Genomic DNA, 22,829 nt, shown 5'->3' on the forward strand with positions numbered 1-22,829 from the left:
ATCAGTTGATGTGATGTCTGTCATTAATGTTAATCAAAGGACAAAGGTAACAGAAAACTGTAGCTAAGTTTTCTTCACTAAGTTGTTTCAACAATAATTTGGAGAACTGTGAAATTACTGTGAAACTGAAATTACTACAATATATAAATATTAAAAAAAAAATATTAAAAAGTTATAAAATTAACAAATTGCTCATATTTTTCTTTAATTGCAATTAAAAAAAAATTGGTTTTTAATATTTATATGTATATAATTTAACAGTTTATATCACTGTGAAATCACAGTACTAAAAAAAACATGACTGCATATTATGATGGGACAGGAGGTATTTTTTTTAGAAAGTATTTTTTTAATATCAAAAAGTTGCAGTTTATATCACTGTGAAATCACAGTACTAAAAAAAACAAAAAAAAAAAACACATGCATTTTGTAAGATCTCTTATTTTGTTAAATGTTTTCACATTTTCACAGATTCTGCAATAGGTTCACAAACTTTCAAGCGGTACTGTATATATGTATTGTTATAAAAGATAATTTACAATTTGTTGTGCCAGACTGTATTAGAGAAGTGCATGGTAAACTGTTTGTCTTAAATTATGAGGATAAATTTAACACAACATTGCACTATGCTCGGCCTTTCCCCTGACAAATTTAATAAATTAGATAAATGTGATTAAAAAACAAAAAACCTCCACCTGTAATCACAGGCAACACTAATAAGTTCTTTTTTCCAAAATTATTATTAATTTCTTTCCCACTAGTTGGCAAAGATAAGCCCATGCATGGATTTTTTTAATCTGTATGCCTGGTTATTAAAAAATAATAAATAAATAAAACAAGAACACATGCATACATAGAGGATTTTCAAAATAAGGTCTAACAAATTTACTTGTATTAGCAGGGCTTTACATGGAAAAACAGACAGGACATCAGCCAGCGGAACCCCCACCCCCAATTTCTTTCTTTGTTTCCTCGCACCATGTCATCAATCGCTCACTCCCCACATTGTTGGAAGGTTTTGAGAACACGGCTCAACTCTAGCCGGAGCGAGGAGTGACCACTGTTTTGAGCTGGGCTTTGAGTGTGTTCCCTGCATACAGCAGGCAGTCACCTTTGGGAAATCCCATACTGCACCGCAACACAAAACACATTTAAGAAAGGTCACAACCCACAGTTTAAGGGGATTTATTCTAGAGCTTTCCATCATATTCCCCAGGACCCCTTTAGCTTTCTCCACAACCTACTGCCCCCCTCCTTCCTATCTTAGCAATGGTGCAGCTGTGCTGCATGTTCAAAACAGTCTACGAAAGATCAGCTAACATTAGCATTAGCATTTCAATACCGATGCACACAAGATTAGACAATTATGCTGTGTCTGAAACTGAATACTTTCCTACTATGCAGTATGTGAAAAACAGTACACAAACAGTAGTATGTTCACAAAGTTAGTTAAACAGTTAGCTTGAGTGACAGGGAAAAAAAAAAAAAAAAAATTAGAGACCCTAGCTAAAAATGTAATTATCACTGCACATCATTAAGTCAAAGAAAACTTTGACTGTGGGATATACACACAAAGCTACTGTAGCAAGGCAGAACAAGTCTTTCCATGGAGGATCCATATTTTCCAACACTGTAAAAACTCACCTTGATTTGCCTTTTCTGAGTGGATATAATTTCCCATGCATTAGATTTCCAGACTCTTATTACCTCTGCCTGTAGGCCTGTGCACCTTTCTCTCTCTCCCTCATGTCTAGAAAGGCTGTGGGCATATTGTTCGTTTAAATCTAACAGACCTCAATCTTCCTGTAACTCTACAGCTTAATGGTGCCATTGGAATATATTAGGCGCCATTATGTACCCCAATATAAAACCCCTGTGAAATATTACGCCAAAATCTCGTTCCTCAGAGCCCCTGAGCTTCTGGCAGCAGAGATGGTTGATATCTCACTGTCGAAGCCGAGATGGCCTATCAGTGACCTCATATGAGCATTCTCTGCTAATCAGGTGACCAGATCACGATTCGCAAAACAGAATACAAAACCGACAAAGCTTAAAAGTATGGACTCTCGTACCTCTCTCATTCAGTATGAACCAAAATGTTTCCATGGCTGTGATGTCACAATTAATTGCTAACCTAAAGCTTTGTGCTTCACTCATGTCATATTCACGTAAAATACTGGCACAGCCCTATCAGTGGGTACCGAATATACCCGGATACTCTGTACTCCCGGTGCTACAGAAATGCTGGTATCGTCACATTTTCAAAATTTCAGTACCGACTTGGTAACGAAGTACAGGTACTTTTGACAACACTAGTTCTTAAGCATGTTCACTCTAAGTGGGAGGGTGAAGGCTTTAAAAATGAAATCATAGCTACCTAAACATGCCAACACACTAAGGTTTCCCACCGAAAACTCACTGATTTGAATGAGGATGGAATGGTGTAAAGAGAGAGGGGGGAGTTAGTGAAGGGGACACTCAATGTAAAAAAGTTGAGAAAAATTCCATTTGTTACATTGAAAAGTAGCTATACTTCATGGTGCAACTGGACCCAAATGAGGCACACTTTTGGAAATTCAATTTGTGTATTCCCGCTTCATTTTCAGATTTTTTCCAGTCTTCAAAACATTTTATTCAATCCCATCCATCAATCGTTCCGTCTAGTGTGCACATGTCCTTAAATGATCTTTATCTACACCACATATTGCGTTTTAAGGAATAACACAGTTTGGCACTCAATAATGACATTGTTTTACCCTTCAGTGACACCTCCATTTCAGTGTGTACGTTAAAAAAAGGCCATTTAATATGCAGTTAAGGACTCAGGGTTCTCATCCTCCTCTGCTAATGAATACTCTATATCAGGCCTGAAGAACCACCAGAGAACAAAAAATTGAACTCAGCTGTGTATATCTCATTAAAAGAAGTGAGTCAGTCATTTTTGACATGTGGCACATTCAATATACCCACAGAAGTATGTCAGCTGTCAGTTAAGATAAGTTTGGAACAAAACAATGATGTTTTTGAGTTTCAGAATAACGTCTTATTATTGACAAAATCTCTCAAAATTGCAAGGGAATAGTGATGAATATTCATTTACAGCAGGGTGACTGGCCAATGCTTGCTGCTTTTAAGACTTAACAACTGCAATTGATAATGACCATTCAAAAATTGAACATCTGTACTTCTCTCATAAATGTGCAAAAGAGAGCTAGATGTTCTCATACAATGCTAATGTATGGTTTCAGAATATTTATAGCACACAAGTCATATGGACTAGTTTTTGTGGTGCTATTGTCTCCTTATTTGAAGTTTGAAAGCTTCAGTCAATCTTGTAATTTCAAATCAGCACAGTTTTGAAAATTTCTCCTTTTGTACTCTTTGAAAGAAAGTCACATGGGTTTGGAACAAAGAGTAAATGACTAGTATTTTCATTTTTGGGTGATCTATCTATCTAAAATAACCCCATAAGCATTTAATCTTGGCTGGAACATTCTAATAGACAGAGGTTTAATGAAGGCCATTAGTTTGCAAACAATAGTCATTAAAAGAGTGCTGGAGCAGAAGGGATGACACTCTCTCCATCCCTTGGGAGTGAATTGTCTTGAGCTCAGTCTATTCATCACAGAAAAAACAACCAAGGCAAATATCATTAAACATCCATGGGCCCTCAAAAATTATATTACAGATGGTTAAAACAGAGTAAAGGGACTGTGAGAAGGAGAGAGACCATAGAGGGAAACAAAGACTGTAACATATAGAAAGTGAAGAGAGAGGATGAAATGAGGAAAGTCATGATGATAGCAAAGTGAAATGTATGATAGATAAACCTCAATCTTGTTGCATGTGTTTTCTAACAGCTGTTCGCAGTTGGACAATATGATGTGAATGCAGAGAGCTCATGTTAGTGTAGTGACTAATCTCTTCTAGAATTAATTCCTAGAAATTGAAATGGAATTGAAAGTAAGTGTCTGATCACCCTACACCACTCAAGGTCAAAAGTGTTAGGTGAAATGACAGCAATTCCACCTGCCCTAGGCTTTAAATAATGAAAAAAGCTTGAAATTTGGTCAACGGGTATGGGCAGTGCACGTTGGCTTCCTATAGTTCATGTGTCAGCTTACTCAATGGCCTGTGGACACAGCGTTCATTTAATTAACTGCAAAAAGCAGGGGAAAAAAAAAAAAAAAAAAAAATGAATGTGTTACAAGTTTCAAAGTCAGCACTTCCAAAGTCTGGCAATTCTCAATGTAGGGCCGAACATAATATTTATCCGTCAGGAATTGACTGGATTGTGAACAGTGCATGTTCCATAGGAGACTTGAGTCAATTATGGAAACTATTTCTCTTCTGAAACACCACCAGCACACATTGGCCAAAACTTGAAGAGTAAATATCAAAGAGGCAAAACTTTTTATTTGCAATAACATTAAATTGATATATAGTTTCACAATGTGTAACATTTGTATTACATACAAAAGTGTCTTTAGGGCACTACCGGATTTATGGAAATCAAACAATAAAATCAGGTCATACTTTTCTGTGCATTTTTATTAATTTATTTCTAAATTGTGGGTTAAATGTAGATGAATACCACACTTTTAATAAACTATTTAAAACGTTTCCCACCTTTTCCAAACTTCTATACACATGCTTTGAAAGACTGTATGCACTGCTCTTAGTACAGTAAGCACAAATAATCGCTGGGATTGCTTTCGTCCTCACCAGCAAATTGGACGAGGGAAGCAGGCTGACCTACATGCAGCAGACCCTATATCCCAGATAGACTGGCAAACCCCGAGGCTGCCATCCTGCCCTTGCTCACCCACTTACTGACAAGACCCAACCCGTCAAACTGGGTCGCTGGTGCTGATACTGAGCAGACCTCTCCCTGCATCCCTCAGCCTGGGGCGGGTTAAGCTGGCAAGCAGGGCCCTCTCCGCCTGCATAAAATCATTCCAGAAGGCCTAGGGTTTGAGGGGTTGGGCGTCCCCACTATAAGCATGGTGTTCTGGGTCAGCGTCACAGAGAGAGAGAGTGGAATGGCCCAAATGATGGTGGAGGCCTGCCAACGGCCACCCACAGTCTCACACTCAGAGGTGTGTAGTCCATGGACACAAACAAATATACGTTACACACTCTAGCACACATTGGTCATAATTCACAAGAGGGTTAGCCTGTGGGTCACATGTGTATACACGTTTGAATAATGTCCCCAGACACTTTTCACTTTATGCAAACGGGTCACAAATCCCTAAATGTGTCCTACTTCATATCCAGGCATTACCACAAGCTATGGGTGTCATTCACAAAGACCTTCACAATCACACTCTCACTGTCACACATACACAGTAGCGTGTCAAAATGCCAGCCATCGGTTGCCTGGGGTGCTGTGCTGTTTAGCACTGCTGTTCAATTCTATGACATCTGCTGTTACAAGCGTGAGATGAAACCTTTCTGAAAGCACCTCTTTAAAGTACCTTTCACCTGCTGGCTAACACTGGCCGAAAGCCAACATGCCCAAGGTTTGAGAGAGTGATTACAGGACAATGCCTTAAAAGAGCACTCCTTAACAGCTCTCTCTGTAGAGGAAATGGTTTAAAATGGTGAGTCCTATTCTCTTCGTGCAGGGACCATCTTAGCTCCCACTGCATGACAGGGGAGATATTTTAATCTTGGAAGGGAGGATAAAAGAGGAGAAAGTGAGAAAGTGTCCTCACACCACAGGCCCAGCTTTGCACAGTACAGAGACTCCCTCTACCGCATCTAGAGGAGGCTTAATCCATCTAAAGAGAGCAATAGCCTTTGGCAGCACACACGCTGAGCTGTCCAACACCCCTCCCATGATTTCCTGTGGACTAAGAACACCAGTCGACCAGTAGCGGCACTCGCTCCCACAAGGTTCAGTCAACAGAAGTCTCACTGACCAAGTGTAGGGTCAGACCACACAAATCACTCCACCTCACCACATCAACTTACCTCCGGGGTGGGGGGGTGGGGGGGAGGTTTGTTGAGGTTTGAACAGCATTAAGAGAATCCCAGCGGGGAGTGTGGAGGACAGAATAAAATCATTCATCAATCGGACTGTGTTTATCTGAGAAAAAGCAGCTACCAGCTCCAAATCGCAGCGGTTCACTGCCAGACTGCAGACAACTCTAAACAGATCTACAAAATATGAAAACCTTGGAGAGAGGGAAAAAGACGGGGAGAGAGGGAAAAATATGGGGGAGAGAGAGAGGAGAGATGAGAGGGACAGTGAGAGAGAAACAGACAGACAGAGAGAGAAAGAGAGAGAGAGAGAGAGAGAAAGAGAGAGAGAGCGCGAGAAAGAAACAGAGAGCGCGAGAGAGAGCACGAGAGAGAGAGAGAGAGAGGAGGAGGGGGCGGATACGGATGAGCTAACGTACTAAAACCAATGCATCAAACCAATGCACTGCTTGGAGTGTGATGCGTCAGCAGTACATTCACGTTTTCATTGAAGGACAAAAAGAAGAGCAGGCAAGTAAGCCTGCGTCCCGGGTGCCTGCTACTGCACCACAGAACACAGCAAAACATCAGTGCACAGCAGCGGGAAGGACTAACCCGGGGCCGGCGGGGTTAAATATAAAAAGGAAAGAAAGGAGGCAGCAAGGAAAGATGTTGCCATGGGGAGCCACTTTTCCCTTGTCTCAGCGCTCGTCCACCAGCTTGAGCCGGACAGCTGTGCCGCTGACAAAGCTGTGAGCTCCAACTCTGCACTGAGCTCAGGGTACTGCAGCACTATACGGATACTTCTCTGATCAACACAACGTCACAGAGAGGGGGGAGAAACACTTTTTTTTCCCTCTCATTCCAGGGAGTGAGAGAGCAAGCTCGAAAGCAGGAGAGAGCGAAGGAGAACGAGGCAGAGAGAGAGCGATCTCTCTCCAGTGAACGAGCCTTCTTACGGAGCTGCCTCTGCACTGGTACCTCCCTTTACACCTTCCCTGGACTCTCATCATCAACTTCTTACAGAAAATAAGGATAATTGGGAAGCGTGCAGAAAGAACTCTGCAGCCTTCGCTGTGTGCAAGCGCATGTACGGAGATGGAACCCGGAGCTACTTAAGGAAAGAAATGCGCTAATGACCGCAGTGTCACAGTCTTTTCAGCTGGACAAGGTGCTGACAAATCGAGCGGACAAAACATACTGAGAGAGAGGGAGACGGACAAAGTAAAGTGAGTGGAAACATTGGAGGGGCACTTTTATTATTCTTTAAACAAAAGCATAGACGAACATTTGAAAAGACTGGATTTCTCTTTCTTATTCCTCTGTCTTTCCCCCCTCTAACTACCCCTCCCTTTTTTTCCTCCCCCTATTCTGGTTTAGCATGTGTGAGCGGTCCTCTATGGAGACACAGGCATTTAGTAGCAGTGTCAAGCGGAGGTATCCAAGGACAAGCATCTGTGGATAGTGCGAGAGCGAGCGCTTCTATAGGAGCCAAACTGGATTGGTACTCTTGCCTAAAGCTCTGAGGCCCTGCAGAGCCACAATACATCTCCTCGGATGCTTCTCTGTGGATTTATTAGGGGCCATTTTGGCATTCACCTCTTGTTTTCTGACAAATGAAAAAAGAGAAGGCTTTGCTTATCCTGGGAATATAAGAATTTGAGGAAAAAAATCTATTTTGTGATTGCAAAATTTGGACGTATAAAACCTTTGAGGTAGGTGTTGAGCCTTTCCAAACATTTTTATACATAAAATATAGTCCCCTGTTTTATTCAATTCATTATTTCTTGGCTTTTCACTTCTCCCTCTTTACTCGAGTACTTGTCACTGAACGTTTAGCCTCCAGTTCAGTAAATGGAAAAACAATCTAGAGTGTTGTTTAACCCAGGGTAGGGCTTCATTAGTCAGAGGTGAACCCCTCCCCCTTCCCCCCGCTTTCTACCCCCTCTCCCCAACCATCATCATCACCCCACGCCCCCCCCCAGACGATGCTGAATTATGAATGTGCCACATCATGAGTCTCCTGGGGCGGGTAGCTGTGCGTCGAGCCAGGAAAGCCGCCCTGCTCTGTGTCCTGTTCCTCATGGTTCAAGCGTGTGTGGAGGTGGCGGCCGCGGCAGGGCCCCAGGGTTGCCCGACTGATTGTTCCTGCAACAACCAGCTCAGCAAGGTGGTGTGCACCAGGCGTGGGCTCACTCGTGTGCCACCAGGAATACCCAGCAACACCCGGCACCTAAACCTGATGGAGAACGCCATCGAGGCTGTACAGGCCGACTCTTTCCGCAACCTCCATCACCTGGAGGTATTGCAGCTGGGTCGCAATGCCATTAGACAGATTGAAGTGGGTGCCTTCAGTGGGCTGACCAATCTTAATACACTGGAACTATTTGATAACCGGTTGACAGTGGTGCCAAGTGGGGCATTTGAGTATCTGTCCAAGCTGCGAGAGCTGTGGCTGAGAAATAACCCCATTGAAAGCATCCCATCATACGCATTTAACAGAGTGCCATCCCTAATGAGATTGGATCTAGGTGAACTGAGGAAACTAGAGTACATCTCGGATGGGGCCTTTGAGGGTCTAGTCAACCTCAAGTACCTCAACCTGGCAGTGTGCAATGTTCGAGGAGAAATGCCCAACCTTACGCCTCTGGTTGGGTTGGAAGAGCTGGAAATCTCAGAGAACCTTTTTCCTGAGATCAAACCAGGTTCATTCAGAGGACTGTCTTCACTCAAAAAGTTATGGATCATGAACTCTCAAATAGGGCTAATTGAGCGAAATGCATTTGATGACCTGGGCTCATTGGTGGAACTGAATTTGGCCCATAACAATCTAAGCTCACTGCCCCATGACCTCTTCACCCCACTAAAGTACCTGGTGGAACTTCACCTGCACCATAACCCCTGGAACTGCGGCTGTGACTCACTCTGGCTAGCACGCTGGCTACGTGAGTACATACCCACCAACTCGACATGCTGTGGGCGGTGTCACTCCCCTGCACACATGAGAGGCCGCCAGTTGGTTGAGCTGGACCGGGGTGACACCGGGGCAATGCAGTGCTCTGCCCCTTTTATTGCCGATGCCCCAAGAGACCTGAATATTTCTGCTGAACGTGTGGCAGAATTGCGATGTCGAACAGCGGCCATGTCTGCCGTGCGATGGCTCCTACCAAATGGGACGGTTTTAACTCATGCATCAAGCCACCCACGGATAACCGTGCTAAATGATGGGACTTTGAACTTTTCAAATGTGTTAGCAGGTGACACGGGTATGTATACCTGCATGGTGTCCAATGCAGCCGGAAATTCCAACGCTTCAGCCTATTTAAACGTAAGTGCGGCTGAACTCAACACATCTAACCTTAGTTACTTCACCACAGTCACAGTGGAGGTGCTGAACCCCACATCTGAAATGCCCAAGCCCAAAACCACCACGACCACAGCAGGTGCCAGCACCACTACCACGGCCTCGCCATCCGTCTTTCAGCCGGTTTTTATCTCAACGCCTACAGTCCTGCTCCAGAGCACCGACACTCCCCCAAGTCGCCCATCTGTTGTACCTGGCTCAAAAGTTACAACAGGAAAGCCGCCCAACCCAGCCAGTACCAGTCTAGATGAGGTGATGAAGACAACAAAGATCATTATCGGTTGTTTTGTGGCAGTAACCTTGCTAGCAGCAATCATGCTAATTGTATTTTATAAACTACGAAAGCGGCATCAGCAGAGGAGCACAGTGGCTGCAGCCAGAACTGTGGAGATTATTCCGGTAGAAGAGGAATTGCCACCACCAGCATCTGCTGCCAATATAGCAGGGGAGGGGGCACTGACTCTACCAGAGATAAGGGATCATAACAGTATTTACAAACTGGACTACACCCACAAATCTGACTACAGCTACAAACCAAAACTAGAATACAGTACCCATAAGCCCAAGCAAGATTTCAGCATCCACAAACCCAAGTCAGACTACAACACCTACAAACCTAAAACAGACTATATGTACCAACCTACTCTGGAATACAGCTCTCACAAACTGACGGACTATTCACACAAGTCATTGCCGGATTACCACATACACAAAAAACCTGAGCAAAGTCCCTACAAAGCTGGATATAGTACTCACAAACCTGACTACAAATCTCATAACCCTAAACCAGACTTCAGCCCATTCAAACCAGAGTACGGTGTTCCGAAATCGAAAACTGACTACAGTATGCCCAAGCCCAAATCCGATTACAGCCCTTTCAAGACAGACTGTAGCCTTTTCAAACCTGACTACAGTACTTTCAAGGCAGAGTACAGCCCCCTCAAAGCGGAATATGTCAGTTGTGACTTCAGCCCCCACAAGTCCAAAATGGATTACAGTCCTCACAGGATGGACTACAGCCCACATAAGATCGACTACAGCACCCTGAAGCCCAAATACAACACTTACAAGCCACCAGGCCATGGTGCCAAATGGACAGAAAGCAACAGCATTGGAAATTCTCTGCCTCGAACCTTGCCCACTGCTATCACAGCTACTCCTGAGGCCCTTGTAATAAAAACTCACACCAAGGAGAAAGTACAAGAGACTCAGATATAATCTGCCCCCCAACAAATCTGAACCTCAGTCAAAACGACCCTCTCTCTCCCTTATAAGCCCACCCTCACCCCAGCATAAAACATGCAATAGAGTGCACAAAAGAGAAAAAAAGAAAGACAGGAACTACTTTTTTTGTACAGAGTGCAATTCCAAAAGACTGATTCTTGTTGTACATGCTTATAAATAAATATATATGGAAAAACTGAACTACCATGGGCTGGTAATAGAAAAGCAGATTATATTAAAAAAATAATAAATTGAAACTATTTTCTAACTTATAACTCCTATTTAAAAGAAGAGTTGTTTTAAGACGCTGTACTGAATTTAAGAAATGAGGGTAGTCTTGTTTAAAAAGGGCATTCTGTGATTTCTAAATGCTACAGAGAATGCAGTGAAAAATACAAAAAAAAGAAAAAAAAAAAAATTTATACTGAGAAGTCTTTCTTTAAAAAACAGAAAAGAAAAAGGTCAATGTTGATCTTTGCAGGTTTATCTTGTAAAAGCACCATAAATTTGTACTGTGCCAAATGTTACAAATGCAATAAAAGGATTTTTGGAAGAAAAGAAAAAAGAAGAACCACCATTTAGATTTTTTTCCTCTCTTGATGTACTGTTGCGATCAGCCAAATGCTTTAGACACTGCAGTAGGACTCACTGCAGTTCTGCTTTAACCCTCAGAGTGCTGGGTGCCGCTCAAGTCTAAAAGGCTGGGCAGAGGCTGCTTTTCCTTTTTTTTTTTTTTCTTTGTATGCTTTCCAGCGCTGCAGTGGCTTAACGGATTCTATATAATTTATTGGTCAATTGCTATTTTACGTCAAAAGAGATGGCTGGTTTAAAAAAAAAAAAAAAAAAAAATGATAACATATTTCACTGCCTTAAGTTATTAACCAAGTTCTGCCATTAGTGACAGGTAAACATGATTGTGACGTTGTTGCATGTTGCAGTTTGGACAATTGCCGCCTGCAGAAGGTTTCAAAACGCATTAAAAGCGATAGAGGTCTGCACAAAAAAAGATGGCCTGCCTTTGCTTTTAGCACTTTACAGTGGTATGGTCAAAAAGGGGTGGTTGTTAAAAAAAAAAAAAAATATTGTGAGGGAAGCATCCATTACGTTTTAACCCAATTTGTTTTTTTTACTAGAACTGGACAATATGTGTTGATAAAGCATGAAGTATATGAAAATTTAGGGGTGTCTGATAAAACAAATTCAGAAATTCCTTTTACTGTATCACTAGCCATTTCCTATACATGTTTATGAGCCAATGCATTAGACATTGACGTCACACGGATGGGCAGTGAGGCATCATAAAACAAGCAGCTTTTGTATTTTCATAAGAGGTGCGTCATGACATATTGCACAGGCTCATAAGCTTCGACTGCGACGTGTGCAATACTGCATACCTCTAACTTGTATGGCAAGGCTTGTTTGAATGTCAGCAAGTGCTTTCTATCTTGGCTAATTGAAATTCAAAAATAAGAAATAATGAATGATAGAAAAAAATTAGGCCACAAATTGATGGCATATTAGAGGGTAATAAAATGTAATATATGCTTGCATTGCAGGGCATATTGGCTGAGTGCATGCAGGCTGTCTGGGAGATTAAAGCTGATTACATGATAATTGATCCAGCTCACACAGACACACACCCTTCATGTAAAGTTGGGACATCTGGCCACAGTGAGACTCCGTACCCACTGAACATCTAGACAAACATGCAAGCATGCACACACAAAACAAAAAAGACTGTCTTTAGGCTGTGCAGCGCCCCAGTTAAGACCAGTCTCACACTGTTTGTATCTGCGCTTTAAAAAAAGAAAGTCAATGGGAACAGTATTCTTGTATTCAGTGTCTGCATGAGTAATTTTGGCTATCTGTCAAAGGGGTACAGGATACGTTCACATCACAGGCCTCGAGTTAGTGGTAGTTTGGGGGAATTGTAGGTAATTGTACAGGTAGGTAAAATAATAGCTATCTCAACACAAATCTAGTACTCATTCGAACTTTAACTGAAGCCAAACAGTCTAGCTTTCCATCGTTAGACCAAGCAGATAACCCCGCCCCAAACTCATGCTATTAATCGAGTCGTATCCACTTTAAAAAAAAGAAGAAGAAAAAAAAAAAAAAAAAAAGATTAGTCACTGCCTGCCTTAGTGTTTTTATATAAATATATTTAGATAGAACATATTATCTGAATATATTTCACAGCTTATAACCCTTGTTCTGATGTCTTTACAAACAAAGCCGCTGTTGCCGCAATAACTTTAAAAACTGCAATTATAGCCAGTGAGCTGCCGCTTATGCAGCCGAACGTCAGAGCTATAATTGCCAGTCTGGATTTAATGGAGTATTGTACAGGATTGAAGCGGATCCTTGAGCAAGCAGCATATAAGAGCAGAGAAAGAGAATAAAGGAAGAGGGCACATTCCGCCGAAAGGTTTGAGGACCCTTCATGCTCTTCAGCCCACTGGTGAGAGAAAGCGACCCGCATTCACCAAACTAGACTGCAGTGTGGCTCATGAGGCGGACATTTACAATAATATCGGTTCAAACACAAGAGGGAATAGAGAGGATGCTATTAAGAACTGACACAAAAGACAAGTGGGGGGTTTAGTTTGGCATAAGCATTTCAACACATCAACCACAAGGTAACAGAAATGTAGGTGAAATACTGCATTAAAACAAGCATGTGAATCAAATAAGAATGAGATTTAGATAGCAAAGGACTAGAAAGAGCAAACGTGCAGCAGCATGAAAAAGAAGGAATTTAGAGTGAAAGCGTGAGGCACGACTGCCAACTAGAGCTGAAGAGAGGAAGGTTATGGCTGTAATGACTGGGCTATACCAGCTGAAGTTTAAAAAGTGAGGAGGGGCATTTATAAACTACAAATGGAATGTTGGTAGTTGGTAGGTGGGTTAGTGGTGGACCACCCTGAAATGAGGTCAGAAACCTGGCTACTACCTTGCAGGGAGTATATGACTTCATTATGGTGTTGTTGATGGTGAGAATATCTGCTGTATGCATTCATTTCTTGTGCTTAAATGGGTCATTAACAGTTGATTTCTGTCCACCACACATAAAAGATGCATTTTATTTATTAGGGTAATTAAAAGACAGACTGCTATACTGCCTAGGCTGATCTATTGGCTGATCAGGCCATTTTCTTTCTATAACCAAGCTCTACTTGGCTAAAGAAGGGAATTGTAAAGAACTTCATTTTGGTGCTAATTATTCTTAACTATTCCAGATCCATTAACATTTTTAGTACTTTTAACAAAGAAACTAGAATTTTTTTCTTCTTTTTCCCCAGTCCTTTTAGAGACTGCAATCCAATTCAATAATTACGCAATCCAATAGCTACACATTTTGTGTGTGTGTGTATTATATATGAGTGTTTGATTTACTTAAAAAAAAAAAAAAACCCTTCGCAAAGACCCGCCCCCCTTAGTTACTGTTGCTTTGTCCAACAAGCCATGGTGTTGTCATGCCACACAGAGTGAAAAATACACTGCGGAGCAAAGAGGACACTGACAACACATCAACAGACAAGACAGAGCAGGTTACTTATGATATTAAACAAAATCCCAGCTTTCAAACTGTAATTTAAGAAATTCAAACAATAAATACCATTTTGTGGCTCTTTAATGTGTCGTGACAGATTGCTGTAGCGCCTCAGCTCAAGCGGCTCATGAACCGATGGTCTCTTCCTACTAGTTAATTTATAGCATCAAATAAACATGAATGAACATGAGAAGAAATACTGTTTCGAATGCGACAAGATGTCAATACACACCATTTTTCAAGTTCAAGTCCACCGAGGTTAATCTTCTAACTCCTGACTGCTTTGTCGGGCAAAATGGCGGATCCGGCATTGTGATTGGTTAGATCGCTTGTCAATCAAACTCTTGGCGAAGGGTCAATTCCCAATTCCCTATTCTATTTGCCCCAAGTATTTATAGTGAACAGTAGTGATAGTTCCTCTTTGCATCAGCTCCAAAATTTACCAAATACCTTGTCAATACATAATATATTAGCCATTTTCTTTATAAATTTGATTAAAATATGTATTAACTCCACTACAGATACATTTTATCTGACCATGCACTTCCTGGGAATCAAACTCATGACCTTGGTACTGATAACAGGAAAATAACTGGCACTACTTGTAATTTCTAACAATCCATATGTATTTATAATCTGACTCGCACATGCTAACTGCTTAGTCTGCTGTGGCTTATATGGGAATATTTGTATATTTCTTACATTAGCCCTTTTACAAAACCTAACAGTGCGTTTGTCATTGTCTGACCTTCTCGTTGGCAGTCCCAGGAGAGCTCCTGAACAGATGTTAACTGGCTACACTTCTGTCTGGGCCTTAGTTCTGGGTGAAAACAAAAGTAGGGGCTTTATGACGGCCACGGAGAGCCCCTAAATGAAAGACAGCACAGTTAATCACCATTTTGTAAGGTTTTGTTCTATCCATATCCTTGTCCATAAAGGGGGAGAAGAGGGTCCAATTACCCATGAAGTAAACACAGGAAAGTGCAGTGCTGGGGTACCAAGTCACCCGTCATTAATTCAGATGCCACTGTCTGTGGTTAATGGCCGATGCACAGATTCTGTCTCACCATTTGTTAACCTCTGAGCTGGCATATTGAAGCAACCTAGCACTTAAAAGCAGGAAACACAAAGGCGTAGATGCTCTATACCTTCAAACAGTTGCAAATCTTTAGACAAATAATACTCACATTGCATAAATATCGCCATAAAATCATTATACGCGCCTGAAGACCAAAAACACAGAACAGGAGTTCTCAATAGACAAAAGCAGATACAGTAGTAAAATTGTCGGCATGCACACACTAGCACAGCCCTTGGTGAGTGTTTAAAGTAGAAATCTATCTGAGGTTTATAGGCCCCTCTTCGTGGCACATTTGCATATCTCTTCGGTGCCATTTCACATGCCTCTGGTGTCATATGGGTTTTGGGAGGTAGCTGGTGCCAGCCTGTTCCATTTTAACTACATGCAAATGGCAGCAGCGAGAACTGTGCCCCCCTCCATCCTTGACATGTTTAAAACACGACCCAGAGGGCATGTGCTTCAGATGCAGGATGCTGGGACGAGCGCAAGCACTGCAGCAAAACGACTCCATTTGGTGCACTTTGCATTTTTTTCCCCGATGCCTGACAAACAGCCCCTGCGTCTCCAAAAGGGAGAAATTAAACAATGTAGCTGCCCAAGACAGCAGTTATCAAACCCCCTCTGATTCACTATGTCAAAGTGGCATAAGCACATGGCTTCCAGCAAAAAGGAAAAAAAGAGGAAGAAAGAAGGAGGGTGTAGAAAGTGAGAGAAAAATGTGGACCATTTGGATTGCTATCTGTAGCGCTTGCATATTGTTAATATTTTGCTGAAAAAAAATCTGTTTTAAAAACAGAAAAATGAGCTTAACTACCATCGCTATCTTCCTCTGAATCATTATCACCAACAGGCTGCGCTTGCCAAATGTATTTTGTTACATTTTTTAAAGATCAGCAATTGAGAATGCATTGAACAGAAAAACGCTAAGCAGCCTGGTGCATCATGGGGTTTGTAGTTCTTTAAAAGCTATAATCTTATTTTTCTTATATTTATTGTCACCATTTAGGAAGCTATTGAACTTTGCATAATTGCTTAAATGTAAACGCAGTTTTCAAGGTGATGGATTCAAAACCAATATATTAAGAAACTGAGTGCAGTTATACAATTCTCAGACGGTTTTATGAGCAGGCAAGCAGGCTCTGGTTTTTAATAGACCAACATAAATGCTTTTTAAAAAATAGAGCGAGAAACAAAAAAAAATTAAAAATTAAAACAGACTCTAAATTAGATTGTTTGAGAAACACAAATGAGTACTCACATCATTGTAAAGTCTTAACAGCAAGGCTCTGTAAAAACGCTGCTTTTGTCTGATGGATAGGACCATAAAAACTCACAGAACAATGTAAAATGGAGACTGTGACCAACAGAGAAAGTGTTTATCAGGACAACATGCTGAGTGCAGCGAAATTCATTTTATGCTGCTGTCATTCAAAAGTCAAATCTTTTGTAAAGAAGTCAGGACAATATTCGATCAACATAAGTGAACTAGGGGTCGAGACAATGGCTGCATTCGAAATAGTGTACTGTAATGTACTGCACATGGCAGTGTCACATGGCCTACAACCTCACACTGTCACAAAAAAAAAAAAGTACATTTAGAGGAACAACAGTTTCTCATGGGGCTAATACACTTAAAGGGATAGTTCACCCAAAATCCTGTCATCATTTACTCACCCTCAAGTTGTTCCAAACCTGTGTAAATTTCTGCAGTACACAAAGGAAGATATTTGGAAGAATGTTTGTAACCAAGCAGAACTTTTCGGACATTCCACGACTCAACAAACGACAATTGAACATGTTCTGTTAACAAGAACAAGCATAGACCAATGGCAATGACAGATGCTGACAGAGATAACATACTGATCCAACAAAACCAGACAAATTCGTATAATGCAGTTGGTTTACGCATGTCAGCGCAGTCTGAAATTTGTACTTTATCTATTCTAAAAAGGTGCCTTTCAGTACCTTAGATCAGTAATATAATATAAATCATGAACCTTTTATTGATACATTTTCCCCTCAAATATGTAGTACATGTAGAAATAATAGTTGTAGAAATTGACATCCTGCCTTTCGGTTAAAAAAAAAAAGTGTACGCTTTTTGAAAGAAAACACATTAGCTGTGTTCTGCAGGTTTTTTGAAATGCAAGTGAAATTCATATAAATTGAATTACAAAACTTTATTGCTGATTTGATGTTATTTAATCTTAACAGTTTTGGAGATTTTGGTCTTTCCTCACTCAGCTGTGCTTTATGCCTATTTGCCAAAGAGAATAAAGCTCCCTGTAGTGTTGCCAAGATGGCCGCCGAGCTAACTAACTTTGCTTCTGGCGATCAACAGACACTATAACGTCTGCTTAAGACATTTGTGTTAGTCTCTTTGCCCAAAGCGTTGAGAATGGGCTTCCTCCGGCAATCCTGCAGGTAAAATAGACATATCTGGTGCATCCTTGCATCAGCATTACCCGACTCTAAAAGTTCAGAGACAAAACTCATAGTAGCTGTCAATAAAAATGTCAAAATGATTCAAAATCCACTGTCTTCAAGGAAAAAACAAAACAACAAAACATGATACTAACAGGGGGCACCTCTAAGTATGCATACAAGTACTAGCTTGTTTACATTCACCTGCGACATGCTAATTAACCGAAAGTGCACCAAAGTAACAGGTACATCGACACGAGCCACGTCTCTGAAGCGGGTCATATTTCAGAACGCTCTGAAAGGCACATGTTCTAATCAGCAGGCATTGCCCTGAAGAAAGCGGCACACAAATGTAGCCAGGCCAGCCTGACATTTCCTGGCTGATGGAGGTTAGCACCTGCTAAATCAGCTCAGGTGACAGCACACAGCAGCTTCATTTCTAGATGCGAGCACTGATGCCAAGAGCACTGGATACAGAGTAGATTAATACAGCTGTAAATCTAAGCTAGCATCCTAGAAGCTTCTGGGAAATGAAAAAGATGCACTTGATGCATAGGCTACGCCAGAAAGAGGTCAAGCTAAAACTATTTTCCATTTTAAGACAGCTAGGGTTTTAGCAATACTCTAAGAACACAAACTTGGCTTGCCGTACACCTGCACTAGCTCAAATCCCACGCTTCTCCCGCCGAACATAAACATCAAGAGCTTAGGCCCCAGGCCCATGGCGCAAGACACGTCCAGTGCCAGGTTTCGCGTGCCGCGCTGGCAGACGGCGCAAGTCTTGTGCGCAAGAAGCTCGGATAACGTCGGGCACCTCACTGGCATGCAGCAGGGGTGAATCGAGCAGCCCGGCACATGGCTCACCTCCCAATTGTGCTGGCACAGACCATGCTAACGTGTCTAAATCATGACAAACACAGCCATTAACAGCCTGTTGGAAGTGCAGAAAAGATACAGCCACAGAGGCAAATGTACCTGTGGGGACAAACACAAAGGACAGGAAGCTAGCTATCACTTTAAAGAGGTGGAAAAGAACAGGACGGCCAAATTCCAGCCACATTCTGGCACAAGAATGTGTTCAAGAAAAGCAATAAAGAGAAAAGAAAAAACGATGGCGTTCCTCTGGCCAAACACTATACCTAGCGAGCATCTTGCTGTCAGTGTGCGCTCTGCAGTTAAGACGGCTTTCTCTGAACCTCCCTGCTCAGGCGTGAAAAAGCTCCATTTCAGAGTTCTGGCTGGCGGAGCCACAAATGCACATGCTCCTAATGCTCTCATTAGTGTAATTGAGCAAAAATGTCAGCATAGCTGCAGCTATTTTCATTTTCTTTTTTAAGTTGTGCTGAACTCATTTATAGGCGCAGGCTGGAACACAAATGATGAGAAAACTCTCAGAAGCGCGAGCATGTTTTTTGTTTTTTTGTTTTTTTTCCAAACGCATTTGTGCGAAACCGGTGTTCTTTGTAGAGCACTTTAAGAGGCAGATGCTTTTGCCATTAATACTTGTATTATTATCGCACACGCTACAGCGCTAACAGACTCATCCAAACGCACACACAAGCAGAACAGAACTATTTGGATTGGATTAACAACCGCTATAATCTAGACCATATGTTATCTTTTTTTTACCCTTTATAGCTTTCCCTTTTGCACCATCAGTCAATAGTGCTGCTCGAAGTTTATGGCTGCAAGTATCAGAAAGTAATGTGTAATGTTGGGTCAGCCATCTTGTTAATGTGACTTCACACGGCTCTTGTTCTGCCTAAAGGGAGAGCTATGAGACCATTATGGGCTCAGATACACACGTATACAGGACAAAAGTAATTGAACATTCGCCTGTGACGAACTTACAGACTGCATTACAATAACAAAGCCACACTGACCCAGACACTTCACTACAAACACACTCCCATGAACTATTCTCTTACATAGAGGGAATTGCTAACAACCTTATGATACAAGTGGCAATCTGAAGTATGCTACATCACAATGTCATAATTCTATTGCAACTGTTTCTACTGAATTCAAAACTATTACTTATATTATATTATAATGTAATCATTTATAAAATATTCAGCATCAGCTCATTTAAGGCAAAATGTGTACACCAAGACCTAGAACCATAATATAATATAATATAATATAATATAATATAATATAATATAATATAATATAATATAATATAATATAATATAATATAATATAATATAATATAATATAATATAATATAATATAATATAATATAATATAATATAATATAATATAATATAATATAATTAACTATTTTGATTGATTCCACACAAATATTTGATTATATTAGTGTAATCTATTGTAATATCTAAAAAAATATTATAATCAAACATTAGCTTTAACTCTTTATACAACATATTCATACTGTAAAAAAAAAAATCAATATATAATATAATGCATCTACTGTAAAATGTATGTCTAAAAGAGAAATCTCAAATATATATGACACACATATGATTAAAAAAAACAAACAAACACATACACATATTTCAGAAGTGTTCATTTTATTAAATTTCTAGGACACTATCAATATGGTTTTGGCCGTTAACTTCATCTAACTTCTGACCCTGAATAAAGTGATAAATCAAGCTTTTCTTTCTGCACTATTAGGGGAAAATTCAACCCTATTTGAAGCTCTATAGATGGATTCTGTCCTGATTGCCCTTTCTCTCGAGTCGTGTGGGGTGGGGGAAAGCTGACGTGGCGGAGAAGATTAGGCCCTCTCCTCTGGGCTGTCGGGGTGTCCTGTCTGCCAGAAGAGGTCAGGCATTGTGCTGGAGTAAGCTACTGCAGGATTACACTCCCAGAGCTGATTCCTGAGGATAGAACAGCCCCGGGGCCCCACAGCAGGGACTAGAACTTCACATACACACCTGAAACACGACACACACTCGCTTCATTTTGTACACACTCTAATTAGCTAGAAAAGTTGGAATACCCATGAGCGAACACACATAGGGAGTTAAGAAGAGACTGCCGGAATGAAGGAGAGGAAAAGGGCTGGGAGACTGGATCAAAGGAGAGGAGGAGGTGGAGATGATGCAGAGTGAAACGAGGAGAGAATGCAATGGTGTTGATCAAACACGGGAAGGGAAGAGGAAGGTTGGCTTGAGGAAATCTCTTTGTGTGTGTGTGTGTGTGTGTGTGTGTGTGTGTGTTTGTGAGAGATGACAGCTGTCGAGTGTGAATGGGCCAAAGGAGAGACCAGGATGAGGCTCCCATGGCAACCAACAACCTGATTGTCATGGGAATCATTCAATCCGGTACTAGAAGCTCTTATAAAACTTCCACCTTTGGCTATTCATCACAAACACATTCTCACACACATAAACAAACATTAGCCCAACAGCTCCTTAGTGGATAATGGTCCTTCAGAAAAGCATAATCTCTCAATTCTCCTCAAAACGAGGAGGAATCACCACATTTTCACACTCAACCACTGAAGGAGGTGAATAAAACTAAGAAACTACAATAACACAGCTCAATATCATTGATTAAAAGATTACGCTCGTGCCACATGAGCGCGAGCCACTGAAAATGAGAAAGACAGTGAGATGGAGAGGACGGAAATGGTGAGGGGCGTTACGTCGACGCGTCTGTGCTGTTTAATTCCCTCAGCAATTACAACAATTATCACTCTGTTCTGTCATTCCATCTGAGGCTCGAGCTAAAGAGTCTTGAAAGAACCAGAGGAGTGAGAACAAAAGATGCCATGAGTGTGTGTGTGTGTGTGGTTGAGTGTGTGACCCGACTCAGTAAAGTCATGTCATAAAACAGCTGAGAACAGCGGGCACACAACATGGCTGCCTGGATTACAGCACTGAATCAGTTTAGCAGCCTTATAAAACAAGCACACATACACGTATGACTGGCTGCAGGGTTACGGGGCAAGGACAGGAGTGTGAATGAGGACTAACTAAATCTCTTTCCTTCGCAAAGCCACTACAGGAAGTTGCTGAATGCCGGAGCTCTGAAAGGGGTCAAAAAGACTGGCTGTGATACAAAACCTAGTATGCTGCCCACCTAGACAGCAATTTTTTGGAAAGTCTTGAAACATGTTTTAAAATAGCCAAAGAACTAGCTGGAAAATATTGAATGATATGACAATTCAAGGCTTTCATTTTATTGAGACTCACTACAAGGAGGTAACTATTTTAGCAAACTATGAACTTTAAAATATTTTAGAGCAGATCTTTGTTCAAAAATCTGGGGTCCTTGAGTTTGTGTGTTTGTGTGTGCATGTATTTTTTTATATTAATACTTTCATTCAGCAGGAAGCATAAAATTGACTTTCACAAAAGATTCCTATTTCAAATAAATGCTGTTGAAAATGCTTTTGAACTTTCTATTCATCAAAGAATCCTGGGGGAAAAATTATCATGGATTCTAACAAAAATAAGCTGCAGAACTGTTTGACATTGATGATAAGAAATGTTTGTTGGGCTCCAAATCAGCAAATTACAGTGATTTCTGAAGGATCATGTGGAGTCATGGCTGCTGAAAATTCAGATTTGCAATCAAATGAATAAACCTTACATTTAATAACAAAATTAAAAAAAAAAAAAAAAAAAAAACTTAAATGTAATATTTCACAATTTACTGTATTTTTTATCATATCCATTTAATCTACATTACTTTTAGAGGCCTGGTAAACAAACTTTTACAATTCTCTAATATTTCCATGTTTTGCAAGACCGCAGGAACCTTGTATGAACTAAATAAATTGCCATATAAATAAACTAGAAAGCTCTTATTGGGTGAAATGAGCCCTGAGACAGGAAGTTTAAGGGAAAATGGTATTTAGGTCATGGTGACATTACTGGGGTAAAGAAAGACAAGGAATGAAAAACGGATCACAATGAACAGTGTACCTGTGACCTCTTTAATAAAAAAAGACAAAAGGTGTGTGTGTGCGTGAGTATACGGAGTGGGGTTCTCTTGGAAGGGCATTTCCTGTTTGGAAGGACACAGAGGGATTTGACTGCTGGCACCTGGAAACGTTAAAGGAGAAAAAAGGACAGGTCTACACACAGCCACTGGAGTTTTACTGAACACCGATGAATAATGTAACAGTGATAAATACTAATACTAATCTTTAAAGTCACTAAGAAATCAGTACTGACCTATTTTTATAGCACAGAGATACTGGTTAATGAGAGATGGGTGACAGCTTTTTAGGCATTGTT

The 22,829-nt window shown here is 40.9% G+C and overlaps 2 protein-coding genes across 2 annotated transcripts in view; one reads left to right on the forward strand and one right to left on the reverse strand.

Annotated features, from left to right (window-relative positions):
* Positions 1-22,829, reverse strand: part of snd1 (staphylococcal nuclease and tudor domain containing 1) — a 185,511-nt gene that overhangs the window by 73,967 nt on the left and 88,715 nt on the right. The window lies entirely within an intron of this gene.
* On the forward strand, positions 7,970-11,602 carry lrrc4.1 (leucine rich repeat containing 4.1). Its single transcript, XM_067391071.1, has one exon. It carries the CDS (start codon positions 7,970-7,972, stop codon positions 10,547-10,549), a length of 2,580 nt encoding a protein of 859 aa, XP_067247172.1. The 3' UTR covers positions 10,550-11,602.

This window comes from Chanodichthys erythropterus, chromosome 8, assembly GCF_024489055.1.
Source record: "Chanodichthys erythropterus isolate Z2021 chromosome 8, ASM2448905v1, whole genome shotgun sequence".
In the NCBI taxonomy this organism is placed as follows: domain Eukaryota; kingdom Metazoa; phylum Chordata; class Actinopteri; order Cypriniformes; family Xenocyprididae; genus Chanodichthys; species Chanodichthys erythropterus.

What these genes read in the sequence shown, in the direction of transcription:
- lrrc4.1 (XM_067391071.1), top strand. Translation starts at nt 7,970, where the DNA reads ATGTGCCACATCATGAGTCTCCTGGGGCGGGTAGCTGTGCGTCGAGCC.